Source organism: Bos taurus, chromosome 25 (genome assembly GCF_002263795.3).
Source record: "Bos taurus isolate L1 Dominette 01449 registration number 42190680 breed Hereford chromosome 25, ARS-UCD2.0, whole genome shotgun sequence".
Taxonomy (NCBI): domain Eukaryota; kingdom Metazoa; phylum Chordata; class Mammalia; order Artiodactyla; family Bovidae; genus Bos; species Bos taurus.
Genome location: NC_037352.1, coordinates 19,976,853 through 20,000,000, shown reverse-complemented (window position 1 = coordinate 20,000,000; position 23,148 = coordinate 19,976,853). Strand labels below are relative to the sequence as shown.

The following is a 23,148-nucleotide window of genomic DNA, read 5'->3' as shown; positions in this document are numbered from 1 at the left end:
CAAAACCCCAGTCCCAGACAAATAATACTTGAGGACAAAAGGAAGCCATTTTAAGACATGGAAGAATGCAGACAATCCCTCTGGTCCCCTTAGAAGCTAAGATTAAGCAACAAGGAAAACACAAGATTGCAAGCCAGCAAGAGACATGGAGCTGGTCCCACTGGAGAGGCGTCTGGGACTCAAGAACAGTACTCCTGGTGGTGTGTCTGTCTTCAGAAAACCATGCAAGTGAAAACAAGAAAAGTAGTATAAAAAAGAAATGGATGTGGTAAACTACTGGTATTTGTCTCCACAATGAACACATTTCTAGTCTAGCATTGATATGTGATGTAACTAAAAAAATATATCCCACACCTGTCCATTCTCCCAACATAGCTGAAAACTAAATCCTCAACCAATGCAACCAGAAGCCCATTGAAAATAACAAGGTGAGACACCTAATAGCAGAAGTACAATTTGTGTATATTTGTGTGTGTATATATATAAAATGATGCCTTGTAATTAAAAAGTGATTGCCTCTGAGGAGTGGGAATCTGGTCTGGCAAAGCAGGAGACCAGTTTCCCATACAGTTTTCAGTCTTATTTGTTTTGAAGAATATGGACTTACTACGTTTTTTTCCTTTTAATTACTGGACTAGTTCAAGAGGAGGAAACCCAGATGCCACCCACTCTGGCCAAAAGCACAGAGAGCTGTTCGATGTCTCTCCACCACAGAAGGCCCTGCCCCTCTGGTGTTCTCAGCCTGCCTGTCGGTCTCCTTCTAAGAGGCAAAAGGGGACACAGACCTTAGTGGGGGCTTTTGCTCACTCCCTCTCTCCCAGTTCCTAAGGACAAGACCTGGAAAAGGACAGATCTATTGGAGTCTAGCAATTAAATCTTAAATCTTTAAAATTCAGGCAAGCTCATGATTTAAGGAAAACTTCTGGACCTCAGATCCTGCTGGTTGAATTCATATTCTGTTCATTCCTGTCCAGGTGATTAGAGGCAAAAGGACTGATTTCTCTGACATCTGACCCGACACCCGAGACTGGTAAGAAATCCTTTTGATTCCTACCACCATCAGTCATCTGAGAAATGTGGTCCATCACCGGTCCACAAGCCTGGCTGGGCAGCAGAATCATCTAGAAGGCTTTGTAGAAACTTAAACACCTAGGACCCTACCCCATTCCTATAGAACTAAACTGAATCTCTGGGGGTCAGTCCTCTACTTTTTAAAAGGTGTTTCTGATGCAGCCAGTCCAGTCTGACATTTGGGAACTACTGCTTTTGGCTCACACCACTGGCACATCCAGTATGTTTTGAAATATACGGAGACAGAGACAGAATATTTAAAACCGGGAGTGGCTGGAAAATTTGAAATGGATACAACCACACTTTGGGTCTCCCCACTGCAGAACACCACCCTGCTCCCTCCTGGGGAGACGGGAAGGTCACCTCACCTGGTCACTAATGTCTCCAGACTCCCAGAGGGCGAACACCTTCTGCTCATCCGGGGAAGCAGCCGTCTGTGGGGGAAACTGACCAAGGCCCAGGCGTGAGTTGGCTGCTTGGCTCTAACACACGAATCCACCCGCCTTGGTCCTGTCGGCCTGCACCCACCCGTTCTGGGAATGGAGCCTCTGCCTCTCAGTAGCTGTGGGCAGCTGCAAACCTGCTGCTGCTGCTCCCTCCTCCCCAGCCGCGCGCGGAGACCGCTTCCATGAGGAGCAGACAAGCCCGGCCCGAAGCCACAGACGTGCTCAGGAAGGCGGGGAGGCGGTGTCTGTTTCCCATCAGCCTGCCACTAGCTCTCCCTTCTGCTTTAACATCCTGTGTCCTCCCACCCTCAACCAACCCTCAGATGTGTCTAAGCAGCACTCCCTCCCCCCTAACGCCTTCCTATCGCGGGATCCCTTTCAATCCCTCCTACAAAAGCCGTGTCGACATGGGTTAGAGGCCCTGATCCACCTTGAGCAGCCCGTGCCACGTGGCTCAGCAGAGTCTGAAGATGGACCACGGAGAGGGCAGCGCAGGCTCCTGGTGCCTGGGGAAGGGGACGGTGGAAAGGGCACCTGGCAGAGTGGATTCCAGTCCTGGCGCCACAACCCAAGTAACAGTAACAATTCCTACCACGCATAGTCCCAGGTGGGCTTTAAATCTTATTTGCTACCAGAGAGGGAGCCACTCTCCACGAGGGAGGTCCATGCAGAGAGGTTTACTCAGTGTTCATGGTCACACCACGAATAACCAGTAGCACTAGGAGCTGAGTCTTGGCGCATATACTCACTCTCCCTGGAACTCAGCTCCCTTGTGTAAAAAAGAGGTTGGACAGGTCTGAGCAATCTCCCACCTTGGACATGACCAAGACACAGAGGGAAGTCAGCAAGAGAGCTGGAAAAGGCCAGGGTCTTCTCAGTAGGGATGCCGACCCTACTGAGAAGTGTAGGATGAGCAGGTCCTGGGGGTGGCCACTCGTGTCCCTTGTCCTCTATCCCCTCCAACAACCCAAGATGGCCTGGCTAACATCAGGCAGGCGCCCCTGCCTTGCCTGGCTCCGTCAGAGAAAGGCAAGTCTGCAGGTAACTGAACCCATTTGCTGGGTGGACAAGGGAGGCTCCAAAGAGGGCAGGGCACCCAAACCCCAGTTACCTTCTATAGAGACCTCACGAAGGAGGCCCCTTGCCATGAGGGCCAGATCCCCTGGGACACGCCAGCCAGCCTGGGACCCAGGGCCTCCTGCCCTAGTTTCTGCTCCTCACATACACAGGGATGGGCCTTTGCCTCAGATCACCCGAGGCTGCACGTGCTTCTGACCTTACGCTGCGGACGGCAGTGCTCCCTTGTTAAGAGACAGACACAGCCTACTTCACCCGACTTGCTGATAGGTCTGGACAGAGCCTGGGAGGAAAATGAAGAGCGCACCCAGCTGGGCACCCTTGTACCCTCAGCTCAGGGAGGTGGTCTCCAAAGATCCCTCTGCTCCCGTTATTTCCTCCCCTCTAGGACCCTGTCCAATGATGGGACAAGACAAGGAGCCCGGGGTGGAGGGGACCCACCCTGCACCTGCAGGCCTGGCACCAGAAATGCTCACTGAAAAGCCACAGAGCTCATGCTGGCCAGCCAGCTCTAGGACAGGGAGGCCCGCCGGGACCCAGGCGCAGCTGAGGGCTCTGGTGGGAGGTCAGCTCATCTCAGCTGCAGCAGAAAGAATTTAAGACTTGCAGCCACGGTACTGAGGTTCAATGTCCGGCTCTATCACTTCCTGGGTAAATGCATTTTATTTCTTTGAAACTCAGTTTCTTCATCTGCGGTCACAAGAAGATCAAATGACACTAGAAGTGAAATCATCTTAAAAAATGGCAAAGCTGGCAGGAATGGGTAGGGTGCTGGCACACGAAGGGGCTAGACCCCAGGATGGGGAGCTGGCATGGCCAAAGCCCTCCTGTGTGCCAGGCAACAGGTGATGGCCTACAGGCACCCACTCAGCCTTCACCAAAGCCCATGACACAAAACTAACATTCACCCACTTCAGATGAGGGTGCAGGGCTGGGAGGCTGACCAGCCCAATGTCGTACACAGCAACCACGTGGGAACCTACATTTACCCCGAGGCCAACGGTCTCTCAAGCGCCCCTGCCCCATGCACCCTACCAACAGCTGTTTCCCCAAAGCCAGCAGGGCTCAGGCCAGTCTGGTTGCCAGCCTCTCTCCCACAGCCACTTCCTCCTGGACAGGCGTGCGTGCCCAGGAGCCCTCCACGAGGCCTCGTCTGCCGCCGGGGGCGCTACTTACAGGCACCAGTATCTGCTTGCAGCCGGCAGCCAGCACTGTGTCCTGCAGCATGCGGTCCGAGATGCCGCTGAACAGCATGTGGCCGGGGGGCAGGCTGGCCAAGTGCAGGTTGAAGAGGCGCTTGAGTTCGCTCAGGGTGAGCACAAACTGTTTCTGAAAGGTGGCCTGCACAAAGGCCCTGAGTTCCCGGGCCACGGGGGTGCTGGCAGAGCCGGAGGGCGGGTGCCCATTGAAGCTGTCCCCGCCTGCTGCCCGCCCGGCAGGCAGCCCGTTGGCCAGCCCACCGTGGAGGCCACCGCCGGGCGAGGTGTCCATGGGCTCCTCTTCGTCCTCCGCCTCCCGCTCTTCTTCGTCCTCCCCCTCCTCACTCATGGGCTCCTCCTTAATCCTCACGCCGGGCAGGACCGCAGACGCCTGCAGCTGCTCCTTCCTCCGCTGCAGCTCCCGCTCTAGCAGCGCGTGGTTCTGCTGTGCCTGTCTTTTGGCGACTTGGACTCTCTGGTCCCCAGAGACCAGCCCCACAGGCCCTGGGAGAAGACACAGGGCTGCTCAGGATGGTAGAGACGGTGCAGGGAAAGACCTGGGGAGAGACCCACGGCCCCTCTGCTCCACGGACACTCCCTGCTGTCCTGATGCGGACACTCTGCTGACCAGATGAGGGGGACAGGAAAAATGCAAACCAGCTGGTGCAAAAGCAAGTGGCCCAGTCTGGCCTTTCACCACCACCTTACCCAGAAGGAATTTGGCTACCCCAACCATGAGGGAAGAAACAGAACGGGAAAAATCAGATTTCCACATTCAGAGACCCAGGAGGTTACCGCTGAGTCCCTGCCAGTGGCCACCCTGCCAACCTGAGGGTGGGAAGCCTCCAGCCTGGAACCCAGACACCGCCCTGAGGTCCAGAAGCCTCAGTCCCTGAGGCAAGGCTTTGCCACTAGACAAGCCTTCAGCTGAGGTCTGTGGGGAAGGGGAAGAGGCACAGAAGGGTGGCCACCACTGAGCCCCACACCCCCTCCAGGCAGAGCCCCGACAAGCCCTAGAAAAGGAGCCCTTCTGGAACCAGTGTTAGGATGAGGGCCCGCCCAGCCAACGCCCTCCACACCTGATTGTCCATCCGGCTTCTTTGGCATGGCTTCCTTCACAAGATTATAAACTTTTTCTAATCTGAAAAGAAGAACAAACCCTCTTAACTGTAAATCACGTCCCTGGTCGTCTGCCTCCCCAGAGAAACGTCCCCACAAGACGCCACACGCGGAGCTGTGGTGGTCCCTGCCTGCAGCTGGGAGCTGAATGGTGGGGGTGCGCAGCGGCAGCCCACCCTCCCTTCCTCAGCCAGCCTCCCGCCAGCCTGCCTTGGGCCACACAAGCCTGGGACCTTGCTCCTGAGTGCTTTCCCTTTCCTCCCTGACCCCTCAGAATAGAGGCCGGTCCGGTTAGATCAGCAGGAGGGGCTGTGCCAGGCCTCTGCCAGGGGGGGTTCTGGGATCACGCAGCCAAGTCCACCTGAGTGGAGTGTGCACAGCTCCAAACTGGCATTCATCATCCCAGCTGCACCAGGCTGTGCTCCCCACTGGAGGCAAGGGTGGCTGGGGACGATGTGATAGTCCTTTCCCCTCGTCTGCCCGACAGGCTCTTACTTGGCCTGGATGCCTGTCCACAGCATGTGCTGCCGCTGCACCACGTCTGGATGCTTCTTGATGAACTCCCCGTCATAAGGCAGAATGAACTCCCAGCCCTTGTTGATCCTCACTACGGCCATGTGCTCCAGAAAGTCCTTCACGTCTTCCGTGCAGAGCTGCGGGGAGGGGGCCAGGTGAGGCACGCCCAGCCCGAAAGCCCCACTCAGCCCCCGTCCCTGCAGTAGTGGGACCAAGCCTCAGATCAAACAGGACATCACCTACCTTGGTCACCGCTGCCACCTCTTTCCTTACCACCCACCGGCTCTGGGTGAACTTCCACATCTGAGGGAGAAAAAGAGGTGTGTTTCCAGGACTCTTAGGACTGTCCCCCAAGCCCCTGCTGTTGTCCTGGGAGCCTGGGATGAGGGCGCAGAGCAGAGGCTCCTAGCCAGGCAGGGGTGTCAAGCAGACGGGGTGTGGACCCTGGCTGTGGGCAGTCACTTCCACTCTGAGCCTCCGTCTCCTCCTTTGTGAAGAAGCTCCAGGGCCACCACCTCCAGGAGGGCAGCTGGACCCACTCCACACCACAGAAGCTTCCTGGGGTGGGGGATGCCTTGCCCGTATGTCACCGACAACAACTCAGATCCAACAACACCCTCTCCCAGACAACCCATGTGACAGTGTCTGCATGAACAGAGAAGAGCTGCAGGCGGCTAAGGGTGAGCAGCACACGTGTGCCATGAGTGAGCGTGGGAGTCGATGCCACTGCACCCTGATCCCCAGAGATGAAAATAAACCACACAGGCATCTAGATGCTCAGTACCCCCAAGGAGCCAGGACACCCAGGTGAGAAAAGAGAAAATGGAGACACTCTCCTAAACAGCTTAGGGCTGCCTGGTGTGATCAGACCTGTGCATGAGCTCACCAAGGTCGCCACAGACAGCTCCAAGGCGACACTGCTGCAAACTCAAAGCCCACTGCCAAGGTCAAGGCAGGCAGTGAAGGCCACAGCAGCTCAGAGGCCAAGCCCTGAGGAGGGATGCCTTGGCTGGGACTTCAGCTCTGGATAAGCGCGGGGGTGGGGTGGGGGGGAGGACAGGGTGAGGGGTGAGGGATGAGCCAGCTCAGGAGTTGCTAAAGCCCACAGCCACAGTGCAGGGAACAGCATGCCAGGGACTGTGGTGAATGGGGAGTGTCAGCCGCGTTCCAAGTGGCTGCTGTTTGGGGGTTAGTGATACCAGACTGTCCAATTATTTATGACAAAGTAGAAATCTAGCGTGAGTCTGATTGCTTTTTGTAAAAATAGACAGTAAGTCAGTATTTTAAAAATACCACTCAGGTCAAATGGCTCCCAGGTCAGAATCTACCTATGGGCTTCCAGGCTAAGAACTCAAAGGTTCTTATGAACTGAAGACTCCAGGGTCCGAGAGGAGGGAGGAGCAAGGCAGAGTCCAGAGCCCTCTACTCCCCACTGCCCCACCGGGGCCCCACACTCCTGCCCTTTGCCCGCTGCCTGGGCAAAGGTCCAGGACTCTGTGCAGCCCCCATCCACTCCCCATGCTCTGCCAGGAAGCCAGAGAGCTGAGCACTTACCACAAAGTCTCGGCCCCTGCAGAGCACCTCGGCCGGCACACCGCTGTGAGGGCTGGAGGAGTCCTTGGGGTACAGGATGTCACTGCCAAGGGGACAGGGTGGCTGGTCAGGCCCTGTCCTCACCCCTCCTGCCTCCCACTCCCTCAAGCTCCAAGTGGAAGCCCAGGCCTCTTTCCCACGTGGGCCCCAAGGGCTCCCATCACCCGCCGTTCTCCCTGGGAGCCTGGCTCCCTGAACCCACGTGGAGGAAAGCAGCAGCCTCCCCTACAAACCCGAGTTCCTCTCCCATCCCCTTCCCAACACCTCCCTCACAGGGGCCCAGCCCCAAGGCCCCTGCGTGGTCGGAGGGTCAGGGGCTCAGAGACAGACAGGCTGAGCCCAGGACTCTGGAGGACAGTGAGTCCCACACGTAAAGCAGGTGAGACACCAAGGGAGGCCGGCAACGCAGCAGCACCCAAGGCCTTACCCCTGGCCCAAAGGGAGGAATGGGCAGTGTGAGGAGGCAGGAGGGGTCGGGGCTGGGATCAGACAGACCCCAAGCATGGGTGAGGCTGAAGCCCTTGGGGAGAATGGGACCAGCACTCGAGGCTCAGGGACCTTCAAGGGCAAATGACAGGCGCCAAAGCTTTAAAGCATTTCCACAGCAAAACCCTGAGCCCACATCCAGACGCAGACCCTGCTGCCCAGGGACACACTCCTTTGCTCCCCTTGCCCCGCCTGCCCCGTCAAGCCCACCTGGCACCCACCTACTACTTTCCTTCAAGGCTGAGCTGTGCCCACCTTCCCACGAAAGCCCTACAGGACAGGGCCCTGGCCTGGGCTGTCTATCTCTGCCACACTGGAAGCAGGTGCCCACTGGTGAGTAACGTGGTCCGTGCGCGGGACTGCAATGGTGCCCACCCCACCCCTAGACCCCAGGCCTCGCCCCAATTTCCTAAGGACACGTCAGCTCAGGGCAGGGCCCAGAACAAGCATCCAGACACGCTGCATCAACAGGTGGGAGCGCTCCCTATCGCAGCCTCACAGGGACACAGAAGGACGGGGCATGGAAAGACCACTACCCACAGGGCTGGCAGCAAGGCCAAAGCACCGAGCAGACGGAACACAGGAGGGCCCGCTTTCAAGTCACAGGAACGACAGGCCACGCGCAGAACGGGGCACGTGCGGCGCTGGGCTAGCGTGAGCCCCGGCTCTGTGGCTGCCTGGCTGCCCGGCGTCTGGCAAGTCTCTGTGCCTCCCGTGGGCGCGCGGCCTCCGGGCTCTGGTGGCACGGCCTCTCCTGGCTTTCATCCACCCACAGCACAGACACACAGACGCGGTCCCGTTAACCAGTGATGTGCCATCCCAAAGGCCCTCATAATCAGACGCGTGTGTCACCCAAGACAGCAGCGCAAGGCCCCACAAAGCACACCGCGCACGTCCGTCTTCCAGCGAAAGGCCGCCACCATGCGGTTCTAACATGAATACGCTCTGCAGTTTTCTTGGCCAACCAACTGCGAAATGATGGACTTTTCGCAATGAACAACTTTTTAAAAAATCTAGAACAATTTACACTTTGACAGATTGCTCACTTTCTATCACATTCCTAAACAGTGAGTACTCAATGTCTTCTACCCTATACAATTTAGAAGTAATATAATTCAAGTGTGCATTAAATGTAGTCAGGGTTACCAAGGGTTGGCCATGTGCCAGCCATGATACCCAGCACCAGGGAGAAAGGGAGTCAAGACAGTCCCTGCCCCTAGAAACTGACAGTCTAGGGAGGAGGCAGAGTCTGGAGAAGGACCAAAAGGCAGCAAGCCACAAACCCAGGACCTATACAGCCCGACAGGACACGTAAGAAATTCCTGCTTAGGCTCATCTTAACAACCTGAGCAAAACCAAAACCAGAGAAAATCTTGAATGCAGCCAGAGAGAAACAAAGAAATGTATGTTAGACAGTGGAATATACATTGGATAGACAATAAAAACAATGAAGGTCAGAATACAATGAAATTTTATCAGAGTGCGGAAGGAAAATAACCAAATTAAAACTCTATACTCAGTAAAAAATATCCCTAATATTGTAAATCAGCCACGCCATGCTACGTCATGCCATGCTAAAGTCACTTCAGTCGTGTCCGACTCTGTGCAACCCCAAAGACGGCAGCCCACCAGGCTCCCCCGTCCCTGGGATTCTCCAGGCAAGTATACTGGAGTGGACTGCCATTCCCTTCTCCAATGCATGAAAGTGAAAAGTGAAAGTGAAGTCGCTCAGTTGTGTCCGACTCCTAGGGACCCCACGGACTGCAGCCTACCAGGCTCCTCCATCCATGGGATTCTCCAGGCAAGAGTACTGGAGTGGGGTGCCAAATCAGCCATACTTCAATAAAATTAAAAACAAAAATAACCTTTAAGAACAAAGGTGAAATAGACATTTCCAAACAAAGCGGAAACAAATTTATGACCTGTAGACGCTCACTTTCGCAGAACGAAATCATCATGTTTAGGAACTCAGAGATACAGGAAGAAATGATGAGCAAAATAAATTTTTAAAGAATATTAACTGGATAACAATGTCTTTCAGGGTTTAAAACAGAATTAAAATATACAAATGTAATGACAAATGAGTTGAAAGGAAGATCAACATAAAATATCCTAAAGGTTGTTGAATTGACATGCATGAGGATAAAAAGTAGCAACTAATATTAAACTGAGAAATCCGTAGGGTAATCACTGAAAGAATCGAGAAAGCTAACTTCCAAGTTACTGGTGAAAACAGTAACAAGAAAAGAAGGTAAAAATGAATATAAAATGCAATGTAAGCAGGACAAACAGAAAGCACCAAGGTAGATTTAAGCCCAAAACTTAAGATTTTTTGTCAGTCAGTAAATCAGTACTTACATTCAATTTAACTGGGTTCAGCGCTCCCAACTAAGGGACTAGAAGGAACTTACCTCTTCACCACCCAGTTTCCTTGGACCAACATCGCCACCTTCTGGATGCCACGCAGAACAGCCACGGAATCGACAGAGGGGCCCAGGAGGCTCATCAAGTTGGCAAAAGGCATGACCTTCACTGAGAAGGACACAGGAGACATCAGACAAGCCAAGAGGGGCCTGGGCTCATGCAACAAGTCCAGCAGGACAGTGGTAACCTAACAGCTGCCGTCACTGGTTTCTCACTCTGGGCAGGCACACGCCTCTCACTGAGCCCTGGAGGAGTACCCAAGGAGGAAGGCAGGAGTGCCTCATGAGGAAGACCCAGCCCAAGAAGGTTTCAAAATTCACCCATTATCACTTGGCTAGTAAGCGACAGAGCCAGGACTTGAACCCAGGCCATCGGGTCCAAAGTTCACACACCTGATCACTGTGGCCCGCTCTCCCCACCTCCCCACCCGCAGTGAGCAGCGGCAGGGCCTGGGGAGGCCCCTGTGTTCTGCAGCAAGGCCAGCAGCCTGGAGCCCTGGGAGCTCCCCTCTCCACTCCGGCCCCGCAGCCCTCGTGCTGGCATCTCAGAGGAGCCTCAGGCCTGAGACTCAGCTCTGAGGTTCTAGGCTCACATCCACTCTGATGGGTCTGGCCTCAGAGTCCTCACTGTGGAGAGCCTGGTGAGGGACCACAAAGCGGTGCAAGGGAACACACTTCACTGTGACAATGAACACAGCTCGTGCTCACACGCGAGGCTCTGCACAATCCTTTAAGAAGCCTCACCTCTGAAGCTTCACCTCAGCCCCGTAGCTACCTTAGTGCCTCTTCATAAATAAACAACACATCCCAGGAAGGCCAGTGGCCTGCCCAGGCTCACAGGGACCTGTGGCCCCGCTAATGTGGCCTGTAACAGCTTCAGTGCACTTTCCAAAGGCCCTGGGCCTCGCTCCTTAAGTCTGTCCCAACTCCACTTCCCCAGGAGGTGGCAAGGCTGGGGACCCCCCAGGGCAGGGCTGCCCACTCACCATTTTTCATCAGGATCTTGATCTGATCAGCAAGGGGCAGGGTGCGCAGCTGGGCCATGGACAGGACATTGCTGGGGGCCACGGGTTTGTCTCTATTGAAAACCAACGCCAAGGGTTAGGAGGCCAGGGGCAGGTTAGTGGGTGGGAAGGGGCAGTGGGGAAAGGCGTCCGGCCCCTCTACTCACTTCTCCTCCTCCTGGCTGGGGGGCATCAGCATCATGAGGTACTCACTGTCGGGGGAGAAAACAGGTCAGCAGCTGGCAGGGCTCTGTCCTTGCCCCACCCTGGCCCCCAACCAGGTTGTACCCAAGTCAGCCCCCCAAAGTCCAACACGCCCTCCTGGCCCTCTCCAGAGGACGATGGACCCCTCCACATCTCCCTACTGTGTTACAGAAGGGGCCACAGTCTCAAGGCAGGACCCATGAGAGAGGGATGCTCCCAGGGCCAGTGTCAGGCTCAGCAGCCCTCCTCAGCCTTGGCCTGGCTGATCTCACCTGGGGGACTTGACAAGCTCTGTGTTCTCAACCCCGCTGGAGCCCTGGCACAGCAGGTACTGGCGCTCATGCTCAGAGCGACTGTCCTGTGGGGGAGGAACAGGGAGTCAGAGGAACCTCAGCCAACATTCCAGGCCTCCCCCTGTAATCCGGTTCTCAGCCTTGTACCACGTGCTGCTCCAGGCACCCACTGTCCGGCTCCAAGGCCGGTCACAGGACCACCCCAACTTCCTGAACAGAGAGAGCACTCAAGGCCTCTGCATGTGGCCTCAACCTCATCCCTTCCTGCCTTTATGGCTGCACAGTCCCAGCGCACCTATGCCTCAGTGCCCTGTCCGATACAGGAACACAGACAGCAATGATAAAAATAAAAACTAGTGTTCACTGAGCACTTACTATGCACGCGCCAGGCTCTGTTCCTATGGCTGCACACATACCCCAACTCATCCCATCCCCAAAATAACATGAAGTTAGGTACCATTATTATTATTCCCATTTTATAGATAAGGAAAGTGAGGTTCAGAGAGATTAAGTAACTTGCCGAAGGTTACACACTAGGAAACAGGAGAGCTTTTGGAAGTCTGACCGACCCAAAGTCTAAGGCTCTGTCAACACAAAAATCTCTTTCAGCAAGGTTCAGAAGTTGCTCCACCTCGACAAAAACGCTGGGGAGACAGAGCCTACGGCGTCTTTATGGGCTAACATTCAATTGCTTCCCTTACTCAATATAGTTCCAAGGACTGGGCTCCAAGTCAAGTACAGTAAAAGTCACCCTTGAAGGGAGAGGTGCACAGCTAACTCAGCCATAGGACAGATGGCTGCTTCTCCACGGAGCACCTGATGGGGCATGTGGCCTTCATTCAGGGCCCACAATGCATAAAGGTATGTAACCAAACACCAGCCTCACTGAGCCCAACAAGATGCTCACACTCAACAAGAGCCCAGGGGCCACCACCGCCGCCAGTGACATGGTCACTCACTCCCCGGGGGCACACAGGCAGGAAAGCGGGAACACAGGACAAACTGCCCCCAGAACCTAACCTCTCTCCTTGTAGCACTACCAGGTGGCTACAACTCAATCTGAGAGAAAGGGGAAGTGAGACAACGAGGCCACAGCTAACACCTCCGGGCACTGGGCTTCTCTCCCAGGAGCCCACGGAGGCCAGCGTCCGCGCCGCCCAGGGGCCTCGGCTCACCCTCAGGCCGTGGTAGTGCAGGTGGACCCAGGGCTCCTCGGCGTGCTTCTTCTGCAGGAACTCGTAGGACTGCACGCGGCGCTGGCGGGCCTGCTCCGACTCAGGCCGGGAGAACCGCACCTGGGGTGGGGCCAGACCTCAGGCCTGGGGCCCAGGCTGTCACCCAGAGCCCACCCAGAGGCCAGAGAACCTGGCATCTGGGGCACTTCCCACTCCCAGCCACCTCATGCCCGGCAGATTAGCCCTCCAGGTAGTCCAGCAAGAAGGTTCTAAGGGATGGACTCCGTTTCAGCCCCAGAACCCATGCTCCACGCAGACCCGCCCACCCTTGCTGCCTCCAGACAGCCCAGTACAAAGCTGGCCCCACTGCCTCCCGGTGCGCTCTCAGAGCCTGGGCTCACCGTGATCTGCTTCACGTCTTCCTCTGCCTCGTCCTGGGAAGAGTCTCCCGCTGCAAAAGCAAAGGCCCTGCTCGCAGCCTCTGCGGAGGCTCTCCACCCCACCCACCGGGCAGGCCTCAAGCAGTCGTGTCTGAATTCTCCTCCTATACAGAGGTAGCTGCCTAAGTCAGTGGTTTTCAATTTCCCCAGGAGACTCTAGGAAATTCAGAGATATTTTTGGTGGTCAAAATCGTGGGGGCGGGTGCTACCGGCATCAGGGGGTAGAGGCCGGGGATGCTGCTAAGGATCCTATAATCCAGCCCTTTCAGTACTTTTCCCACGACTGACCTCGCCCGCTAACACGTACAGAGAGACGCAGGGCTGGGGGTCCCGAGCTTACCCTCATTGGCTGCCTCCCTCTCACGGTGCTTGGCGTCTGCCTTATCCAGGTAGGAGAAGCTGGGCCGCAGCTGCAGGATGCCATGTAAAGGTGTCAGGTGGAGCTCACCTGGCAGAGGAAGAAGGGCTTGGACCTGACGCTAGGAGCTGAGGCTGACCCACCGAGCTTGGCTCACGGGAGTCACCAAGGGCCCCAGATTCCCTGAAAGGCCTCAGCTCACTGCCCAACTGCCTCCCGCCTCTGCTGCAGCCCCCAGTCCTAGAGCCTTGGGATCATCAGGCTGACGGCCATTCGCAACCCAATCTGGCTGTGTTGGACACAGCAGGCACATAAACCAGATCGAGACGTGAACCCAGACTCTTGCTCAAAGCTGCTTTCTTAAGGCTTACCTGCAAACCCTCCTCCACCAACATTCAAGGGCCTCTCGACCCCGGCCCTCACTCCCCTCCCTGCAAATTGCTTGTTCTGGCCCCAAAGGCCACTCAGCAAACACACCCCACTCTCCCTGGCCCCCACCCAGGCCTCTGCCAGACCAACCTCACTGCCTCCCTAACCCCACATCCTCCAACCTGTCTCCCTGTCAAATCCCACCCATCCTATTAAGAAGCTGGCTAGTGCAGAGATTTCCCTGGTGGCATAGTCGATAAAATTCCACCTGCCAATGCAGAGGTAACAGGTTCGCTCCCTGGTCTGGGGAGGTCCCACGTGCCGCGGAGCAACTGAGCCCGTGCGACACAATTACCGAGTCTGCGATCTAGAGCCCGAGCTCTAGAGAAGCTACTGTAATGAGAGGTCTATGTGCTGCAACCAGAGAAAAGCCCGAGCAGCAACAAAGACCCAGCGCAGCTCACAAGTAAACAAAAGGAAAATCACCAACAACTGGCTCCTGCAAACGGGGCTGGAGAGAGGCCTGGCGGAGCCGGGTACAAGAGCGTCCACACGCCTCTGACTCAGATCCTAACTTTTCTTTGGGCCTCAGACCTGCGCACTGGGAGGCGGTGCAAAGATATTCAGTTTCAATCGAGTCAATGTAGGCTCGAACGAAATCAGACAGGCACGAGGCTCTGTGGAGGTTCTCTGCGACACCAGAGGGAGCAGAGTGCTCGAGATGAGGAGTAAATACGTGACTAGGCAGAGGAAGGAATGTGGCTTTAAAGACTTCCCTGGCAGCCCAGTGGTTAAGACTCCGTGTTCCCAAGGCAGGGGCCCTGGGTTCGATCCCTAGTAGGGGAACTAGCTCCCATAAGCTGCACTCAACTAAGACCCAGCACAGCCAAATAAATTAAAAAAAAAAAAAAAGGAATGTGGCTTTAAAGAATTATATCCTTGAGATATGAGTTCAAATCAGCTGAGTATAGCTATTTGATATTACTTCTATTCTACCCCAGTTTATCACCTAAGTGTTCAAATTTCTTTATTGCTTTATAAACTCTAAATACTTATAGTAAGCTTGTACTTTTTAACAGCTTTACTGAGATAATTCACATAACATATAATTCACCCATTTCAAGCACACAATTCAATGTATTTTAACATATTCACAAAACAATACATCCAGCACCACAATCAACTTTAGAACATCTCATCACCCCAAAAAGAAACCCTGTTCCCATTCCACTCTCCTCCCAGCCTCTGGGAACCAATAATCTACTGACACTTTCTGTCTCCACAGGCTTGCCTGTCCTGGACATTTCATACGCATGGAATCACATAACGTGTGATCCTTTGTGCCTGGCTTCTCTCATTTAGCTTAATGTTTTCAAGGCTCACGCATGTTGGAGTACGTATCAGTACTTCTTTCCTTATTGCGGCTCAATAATATTCAAATGTATGGCTATACCATACTTTGTAATCCATATATCAGCTTGATGGATACGTGGATCATTTCCACTTTTCTCTACCATGAATAATGCTGCTGTGACCGCCTATGTACAAGTTTTTGTGTGGCGATGTTTCATTTCTCTCGCATAGATGCTTTCTAGGAATGGAATTGTTGGGTCATAAATACCTTGTATTTAAGACAAAATTCTACTCCAAAGGTCATGCTGTGTGTGTGTGTGTGTGTGTGTGTGTGTGTGTGTCTGTGTGTGTGTCTGTGTCTGTGTCTGTGTCTGTGTCCCAGGATGACCTGGGAGCCCCACCCCATCAGGTTTGGCAGTATCTGTAAAAGTCCTTGGAGGTGGCAAACCCCAGTCCTCCGACAGCCTGGCCTCCATGGCTGAGAGGGCAACAGGCAGGGAGGCCAGGGGTCTCCAAACGGAGGAAACAGGCTGCAAGTGTCAGACATTTTTTATCTCTCTCTTAAGCAGCAGGAGGAAATAAACTACAAGTGTCAGATTTTTTTCCCCTTCTCTATACAAATTTAAAAGGTTTCTCTTACAATTCTGTGTTGCCATAAGGACACCTGGCTCCTCCTGAACTTAACTCTTCTCAAACCTTGAGCTAACCAACGCGTTTTCCTTATGGAAATGCTTTTCTTAAGCTATGTTAATGAACTATGCATTTACCCTAGATTCTGTCTTTCTTCAAGACGGTTCGCATTAGGACTCAGAACCGGTAAGGGTCAACAAACCAGTATGTTTTACTGATACACTGTTCTCCTAACCTATGTTAACGAACCTATATATTTACTTGGAAACCTATCTTTCTTCAAGATTCATGTCATGTTTTACGCCCGGGATGACTCACCTTGCGCCCATTATCTCAAACTGCATGTTGTGGGTGAGGGGCCTGGTGCCAGGCTCTGAGTTTTGAGACATTCCCTTTCTCTAATTAGCAGCCTGTAGCCACACAACATCCGGCTGAACACTAGCAGGGGTGCACTCTTTCTGCCCCTTCTGATGTCTCTGTCAGAAGCTTTCTCTCTCTTTTATACTTTAATAAAATTTTATTACACAGAAGCTCTGAGCAATCAAGCCTGTCACTGACCCCGAATGAATTCGTCTCCTCCAGAGGCCAAGAATCCTGGCGTCTTTCACGGCTCAGCAACAACCTTTCAGAGGCAGCCTTCAGGGTGTCCTGTCCTGGCCCCAGCCCTCCCCCTGCTTCCCCCCCACCCACTCAGCCCTCGCAGCAGCCCAGAGTGGGTACCTTGCCTGTAGAGCGCAGCAGCATAACGGGACGTGTTACTGGTGGTCTGGGAAGAGCAGAATGTCTGCTTGTCCATCAGCTTCCTAGAAGCACAGGGAGAACGAGGGTCAAGGGGAAGGAAGCTCAAGCCTGGACCTGGAGGCACAGCCCCCTGCACCCCGACACCTGAACTCCAACAGCCAGAGACCAAGGCCGCACGTGATGCAGGAGGGGCGCTGGGATGAGGAAACTCAACTGTGGCCCGAGAGACACGCAGCAGATGGGAGCTCCCTCTCCCATCAAGGGCCCAGCTTTCCTCTCGGCCCAGTTAGAACTTGGTCAGAGGAGCCATCTCAGGAGGGAAGACGACTTCCCCGGGGACGAGCCCGTGCCAGGCCCAGTCGTGCAAAGATGAGCCACTGGTGGGGAGCCCAGCTGTGGGGCACAGGGCCTCGGTGTCGCTGAAGGCCGTGGAAGGCTCATATTTGAAGAAAGCGAAGCTCGGCACCCTCGGGGCCCAGGGCACTCACGAGGAATACGTGCTGGTCTCATCAGCGCAGGCCCCATCCACGTTCAGCGCAATCTGCTCCCCTTTGCTGCGGCAATAGTTGGGATTCAGCGTGTCGATGGCCATCTCAAGTTCTACCTGGAGGCACCAAGCACCCCCACCAGCTATGGGGACCCCGAGGCACAGCGCTCAGGGGATGCCCCAGCCCCACCACACCCACCTCCTAACCTCAGTCTCAGGACTGACACCATCCCTCCCCGAAGGCCCCTGGACTTCAGTCCACACAAAGGCTACAGACCCACATTCCAAGAGAAGGGCCTGAGTGCTTTTTTTGGAGGGGGTTCATGTAGTTTTGCTTGCCGCCACATTCCACTCCCCAAAGTCTACATTAGGTACCCACATTTAAACATCAAGAGCTTTTCTCTTTTCCTTATTTCCAACTTCCTTTCAAATGTCAGCAGAATTGGCAATGCTGGTGTAGCTTTTTACATGACAATGGGCTCAGAGCTGCAGCTGCCTGAGGACAGGGCGGTCTCCCGGTCCCTGTCACCCCAGCCCTGAGAGGCATGAGATTCCCCATCCGGGCCCTCTTCACACTGGCCCTGCCCTGTGAACTTGAGTCCACCCCGTCCCATGTTCTAATTCAACGCAGGCCTTACTCCTGCCTGGCCCTCTGGAGCTGCCCACCCCCTTTCTTTCTGGAAGTTTCCTTCTGCAGCTCTCAAGGCCCTGCAAGTTGCTGGATTTCTTCCTTACTCTCCAATCACTCCTCTGGGCTTCTTCAGCTCCCACTCTATCACCTCTCCCATCCCTCCTCCTCCGCCCAGGACGCCAATCCCACCTTCTGCTGCTTGGGCTTGATCTTGGCTGAGAGGTGTGGAATGTCATCATACGTCATCGAGGCTGGACGCACGGGGTACTGGGGAAGGGAACGGAGCCGTCAGTCCACCCTGCCCGGCCCTGCCCAGAGCTGGGCTCTAGGGGCACTGGCCAAGAATCAATAGCTACTCTCCACTCCCGCCCCAGACTGGAGGCCCCCACTGGTCCTGCATCCCATCTCACTGGCTCCAGCTAGCCTCCTTCCAAAGAGCCACTTTTACACATCCGAGGGACATGCCCGAGCATTAGGAACCCCAACAGGCCCCAGCACGCATGGCCCTACGGCCCCTAGGAACCCAGCATAATGCCATGGGAGTCAAGAGTAAGGGTCCAAAGTCTTAACTGCTCATTTACAGGCCACCCAGGTGGAGAAGGACAAGTAAAATGAGACCACAGGAAGCAAAAAGGGAAAACAAAAACCGCTTGCTGCAGAAGCAACTGCCACAAAGGATGCTGTGGCCTTCAAACCCTCTGCCCCTGCAGCCACTCCCCCTACAGGGCACCCTAAGGGCACTCAGGGAGGAGAAAACAGGGTACCCGACAGTTAAGGTGCAGAACAAAGGAGCAATTTCAAAGAGCCCAGGCTGTTCCCACTTCCCACACACAGAGAAGCTGTTTGTTTGCAAAAACTCCTATCTACCCTCTCCTCCCTTATCTCTTCAAAATAGTCCTGCAGGGCTGTCTGAGAGGCTCTCTCTGGGCTTTCCTCTTCAGAACTTCTGCTGAACCAAATATAATTCTCATTCAACTGTTAGGTTGTGCTTTTTTTTTTTTTCCAGTCAACAGATCTATGGGAATCGCTATCCCATTCTCTCTCCTTCTGCTGATGGGTGGTGGTGGTGGTGAGTCAGTCGCTAAGTCATGTCCAACGACCCCATGGACGGTAGCCTGCTAGGCTCCTCTATCACGGGATTCTCCAGGCAAGAATACTGGAGTGGGTTGCCATTTCCTTCACCAGGGGATCTTCCTGACTCCGGAATCAAACCCAGGTCTCCTGTGTTGCAGGCAGATTCTTTACAGGCTGCAAGCTGATGTGTGGGCTTTTCCATAAGGTTGGAAGGGAGTCGGTCTGCCAACTGACCTGCTCAGAGAGGCCTCTCTGGGCCCCCGTGTCAGCAGGTATGAAGTTACTTTGCATCACACACGAGTGTACTGCTCTCAAATCGCTTCTTTTGCTCTGAACAAAGAAGACCGTGGTAACATCCTTCCTCACAGACCCACTTTTCCTTTCTTTCTCCCCTGCTGTACGCACACCGCTGGGGGGATGGATGGATGAGTCACGGTTTGGACTCACTCTCAAAAGACTGTGGCCAACGCTGTGAGAAGCACAACAGCCTCCAGAAGGAGCCTGGCAGAGGTGTGGCACTGCGTAAAGTAAACCCTCCTTTGGAGGCCATCTGAGATCAGTTAGCTAGATTCTAGCCCAAGGAAATGGCTGTTCCCTAAAAGCTCTCTTAAACAGCAATAGAGTGACTCCTCCCCGCTTCCTGGGCTGGAGCTCAGGTCCAGAAGCAGCCTGGAGCACAACTGGTCTGGACTGGGCCTGGAGCTGGGACAGACTTGCCCATGACAGCCCGGGAGGGCCCCTGGTCTGTGAAAATCCAGGGCAGCCCTGTGACCTCCTGACCACTGGGAAGGGTGGTGGGGAAGGGAGCGGATCTGGAATCGGACAGTCCTCACTCTGCCACTTGCTCCTCGTGTGCTCAGACAAGCTCCTTGCCTCCCAGGACCACCAGGAACAGGGAATGAGGCAAACGGAGCCAAGGCCCAGCACGGGGCCTGGCGCCCCAGGAACTGGCACCACCACCAGGCCCATCACTCTGCAGTCAGTCGAGGAAGCAGGCGCAGAAAGCCCCGAACAACAGCCCCAGCCCCCCGGGCCCAACGCCGGGTCTCTCCCCAGCACACCGGCACATGCCAGGAGGGAGCTCCGCCCTGTCCCAGGCCCCTTGTGTGAGTTCCTACGCTCCCTGGGCCTTTTTCTCACATGCAGCACGTGGACAAAAATACTGGGTTGGCCAAAAAGTTCGTTTGGGTTTTTCCATAAGACTTTATGGGGAAAACCTGAACTAATTTTTTGACCAACCCAATACTTAATAATGTTATTGCTGGGAATATAAATTTCCTCAAAATAGTAAACATAGCTTTCACAGGTTCCAGCAATTTCAAAACAAATGAAAACCTCTCCACACAAACACCTGGGACAGGAATGTTCATAGCAGCATTATGCATGATAGCCAAAACATGACAACAACCCAGATGCGCATCAGCTGATGCACGGAGAAATAAAACGTGATATACATGTCCATACAATGGGGTATGTTCATCCATAAAAAGAAATGAGGTACTCATGCACATTCTAACAAGAGAGAATCTTGAAAATATCTCGCTAAACAAAGGAGCCAGGCACAAAGGTCACGTATTACATGACTCCATCTATATGAAATGTCCAGAAAAGGCAAATCTATAGACAGAAAATAGGTTAACGGTTGCCTAGGACCGGGGGGATGGGACGACAAACACTTCCTAAAATAGACTGGTGCTGGTGGTACAACTCTGTGAACAGACTAAAATTCACTGCATTTACACTTAAATGGGGGAATTCCATGGGTGTGAACCAGATCTCAAGAAAGCTGTTATTAAATTACAATAATAATAACCACTACAGGCTACTGTGGGATGAGATGAGTTTACATACGTAAAGTGCTTTGAATGATTCCTGCAGACAGTCTAGGGTTACAAGGAGGAGTGACCAGGATTAAACTATTGGCCCAGGGGCTTCCCTGGTGGTCCAGTGGTTAAGACTCTACATTTCCAGTATGGGGGTCCAGGGTTCGATCCCTGGTCTGGGAACTAGATCCCCATTCCCCAACTAAGACCTGGCACAAGCAAATAAAAAACTACTGGCCCAGCAAAGAGGGGAGGGGTTGGCTGATGCGGCCCTGGAGCTGCCGCAGAAAGCCCCTTCCTGAGTCTCAACTATGGCAGCAGCATCATTCGTGGTGCTAATGTTATACCAGGCAGCGTTCTAAGCACTTTAATAAGGACACACTTGATTCCCATGAGGACCCTATCAGGCAGGTATTATTATTATCACCACTGTGCAATTGAAGAAACTGAGGCAGAGATTTGTTTTTAAGGAACTTGCCCAAGGACTCACAACCGAGCCTCACTACCAGCAGGCTGTCCCCAGGCCCGAGCTTCATCCAATACACTGTTCTCTTAGGGCTGTCTTAGTTTTTCCATCTTTGAAATTAGAAACTATTACTGATCCATCCACGAAAGCAAAGAGACTGTCTTAGCACACCCTCTGTGCCAAGAATTCTAAGCAACTGGAGGTTCCACATTGTTCCTTGTCTATCGCTTACTGTGTCTCCCCCCCTTACCTTTATGTCTCATAATTACCTGAAACAGATAGAGCTTCTCTGCCAGACTTTTGGCCAAGTACACGTCGATCTAGGAACAAGAGAAAAAGACTTAACCAGGAGACAGAACTCAATGCCCAACCTGCCCCGGGCACATGCTTGCTCCTCAGATTTCAGGGATAGTGGCCCTGAGGCAGTCTGGGGGAAGAAGAAATAGCTCAACTGATGCTAAAAGCAAAGGGGACCACATCTCCAACCTGGGTATATCTCCCGCCCAGTTCACTATACCCCAGTGAAAATGTATTCCCTGAGGGTGCCCAGATCAGGTGCATCCTAGAGGGACCAATGAAATGCTTTTCTGACCAGCAAGGGGCAGGGGAGGGCCTCCCCCGTGCCCTCCACCTCCCGTCCTGGGCTGGCCTGTCTTAAGGTGGTCTGACTGGCCCTACTTTCTTTTCAACCCTCCTGCCCCTGCCGCATCTGGCAGTTTACCTTCCTGCTCCCTAGCTCTTCCTATGAACCATGGCCTCTCCCACCCCCAGGCCTTAAGGATGAGAGAAGGCTCATCAGGCACGGGGAGGCACACATGGGGAAACGGCATGTGCAAAGGCCCAGTGGCTCTAGGATGCGTCTTAGTCTGGGCCGACTCTGGAACCACCCCTTCCTTACCAGTCTTACAGACCCTGAGCTTCCCACGGGAGGGAGCGCTGCCCGGCTCACTGCTGTCACGGTCCCCAGCACGTAACGGATTCAGCAAACAGCTGCTAAATGACCGAATCTGGGTAAGCCCATGCATTCAATAGTCACTGAGTATTAGTTGCCAGGCACTGAACTTGGCTTTGCAGACACAGTGGTGAACAGAACAAAATCCCTGTCCTGAAGAGGCTTACACTCTAGCAGAAAAAGACTTATGTGTAGGGGCTGAGAAGTGCTGTGGCCAAACGCAAGGCATGGCCAAAGTAAAGGGCTAGGGAGGGCGTGCACGAGAACGTCACGTGAGGCAGGCTGGTCAGGGAATCCTCTCTGATAAGGCGATGCTGGATCAGACACCTAAAGGAAGTGAGGCGGTCAGCTAGGCAGGTACGAAGAAGAGGGTTCCAGGTAGAGAGGAAGCCATTAGGTCCTTGGCTGGCCTGAGGATGGATGGAAGGGACCCTGCCCTGGCAGTTACCTCCTGTACGACTGGGTCATCCTCTTCATTGGCCATACTAGGGGGGAGCCAGCCACGTGGTCCTCGGACTTGATCTGCAAGGACAGCAAGAGGCCTGTCAGTCATTCAACCAACACACCTGGACACCCGTTCTGTAACCAGTCCTGCTCTGGGAAGGAGAAGCCTGAGGCAATCAGAAACAGATCTTACTCCTGTATCTCTCATGGAGTCAAAAGTGGACAGCCCACATCATTTTTGCTGACATACCCCATCAATGAAAACAATACAAAGTAACAACAACAACAACAAAAAAGCAGGCAGAAAGCACTAAGCAGTGGGTGCAAACCGGGGGACTCAAGACATCACATGTGAATTACACCCACGGGAAAGGGTAAATGACTAGCCTCAGGGGTTTTCTGACCAACTGACAAAGAAGAATTCACCACCAGGCAAGAAGTTGGTGGCTGGCTGGTCCACAGCCACAAAGAAAACCCTTGGAAAGTAATCGGGTGCCGTGGGGAACCTTTAGAGAGCCCGATGTGCAGCAGGAAGAGCAGACAGTCCCAAGGCCTGGATCCCAGGGTGACTCCGTCTCTGATAGCTGATTTCCAAACTGACTTTAAACCCAACCCCAAGTGAGATGACCTCCTTTCTGTGATTTTGTGTGTGTGTGTGTGTGTATGTCTAAAAATGACCCTCTTCACATACATAGTCTTCTCTCACCGGTCCCCGTTTAATCACAAAGAGACTGGAACTCAGACACTGTTTTGTGTTTTACCAAAGCCACACAG

The 23,148-nt window shown here is 53.9% G+C and overlaps 1 protein-coding gene across 6 annotated transcripts in view; it reads right to left on the bottom strand.

The window, feature by feature from the left end:
- The window catches only part of POLR3E (RNA polymerase III subunit E), a 33,390-nt gene that overhangs the window by 2,851 nt on the left and 7,391 nt on the right, over positions 1–23,148 (bottom strand). For 3 of the 6 annotated variants that reach the window (XM_059881563.1, XM_024985130.2, XM_024985129.2), the window contains 18 exons: positions 22,379–22,452; positions 21,248–21,298; positions 17,805–17,882; positions 16,986–17,101; positions 16,477–16,559; positions 13,387–13,494; positions 13,008–13,057; positions 12,607–12,726; positions 11,411–11,496; positions 11,102–11,146; positions 10,917–11,008; positions 9,919–10,039; positions 6,983–7,064; positions 5,672–5,731; positions 5,408–5,565; positions 4,873–4,934; positions 3,771–4,297; positions 1,440–1,517 (listed from right to left, as the gene is read on the bottom strand). In XM_059881563.1, coding sequence (XP_059737546.1) covers positions 1,440–1,517; positions 3,771–4,297; positions 4,873–4,934; positions 5,408–5,565; positions 5,672–5,731; positions 6,983–7,064; positions 9,919–10,039; positions 10,917–11,008; positions 11,102–11,146; positions 11,411–11,496; positions 12,607–12,726; positions 13,008–13,057; positions 13,387–13,494; positions 16,477–16,559; positions 16,986–17,101; positions 17,805–17,882; positions 21,248–21,298; positions 22,379–22,414 — 1,953 coding nt within the window. In that variant the 5' untranslated portion in view covers positions 22,415–22,452. Of the gene's footprint in view, positions 1–1,439; positions 1,518–3,770; positions 4,298–4,872; positions 4,935–5,407; positions 5,566–5,671; positions 5,732–6,982; positions 7,065–9,918; positions 10,040–10,916; positions 11,009–11,101; positions 11,147–11,410; positions 11,497–12,606; positions 12,727–13,007; positions 13,058–13,386; positions 13,495–16,476; positions 16,560–16,985; positions 17,128–17,804; positions 17,886–21,247; positions 21,299–22,378; positions 22,453–23,148 lie in introns of those variants that run through there. The other 3 variants (XM_024985132.2, XM_024985133.2, XM_024985134.2) reach the window with 3 other exon arrangements.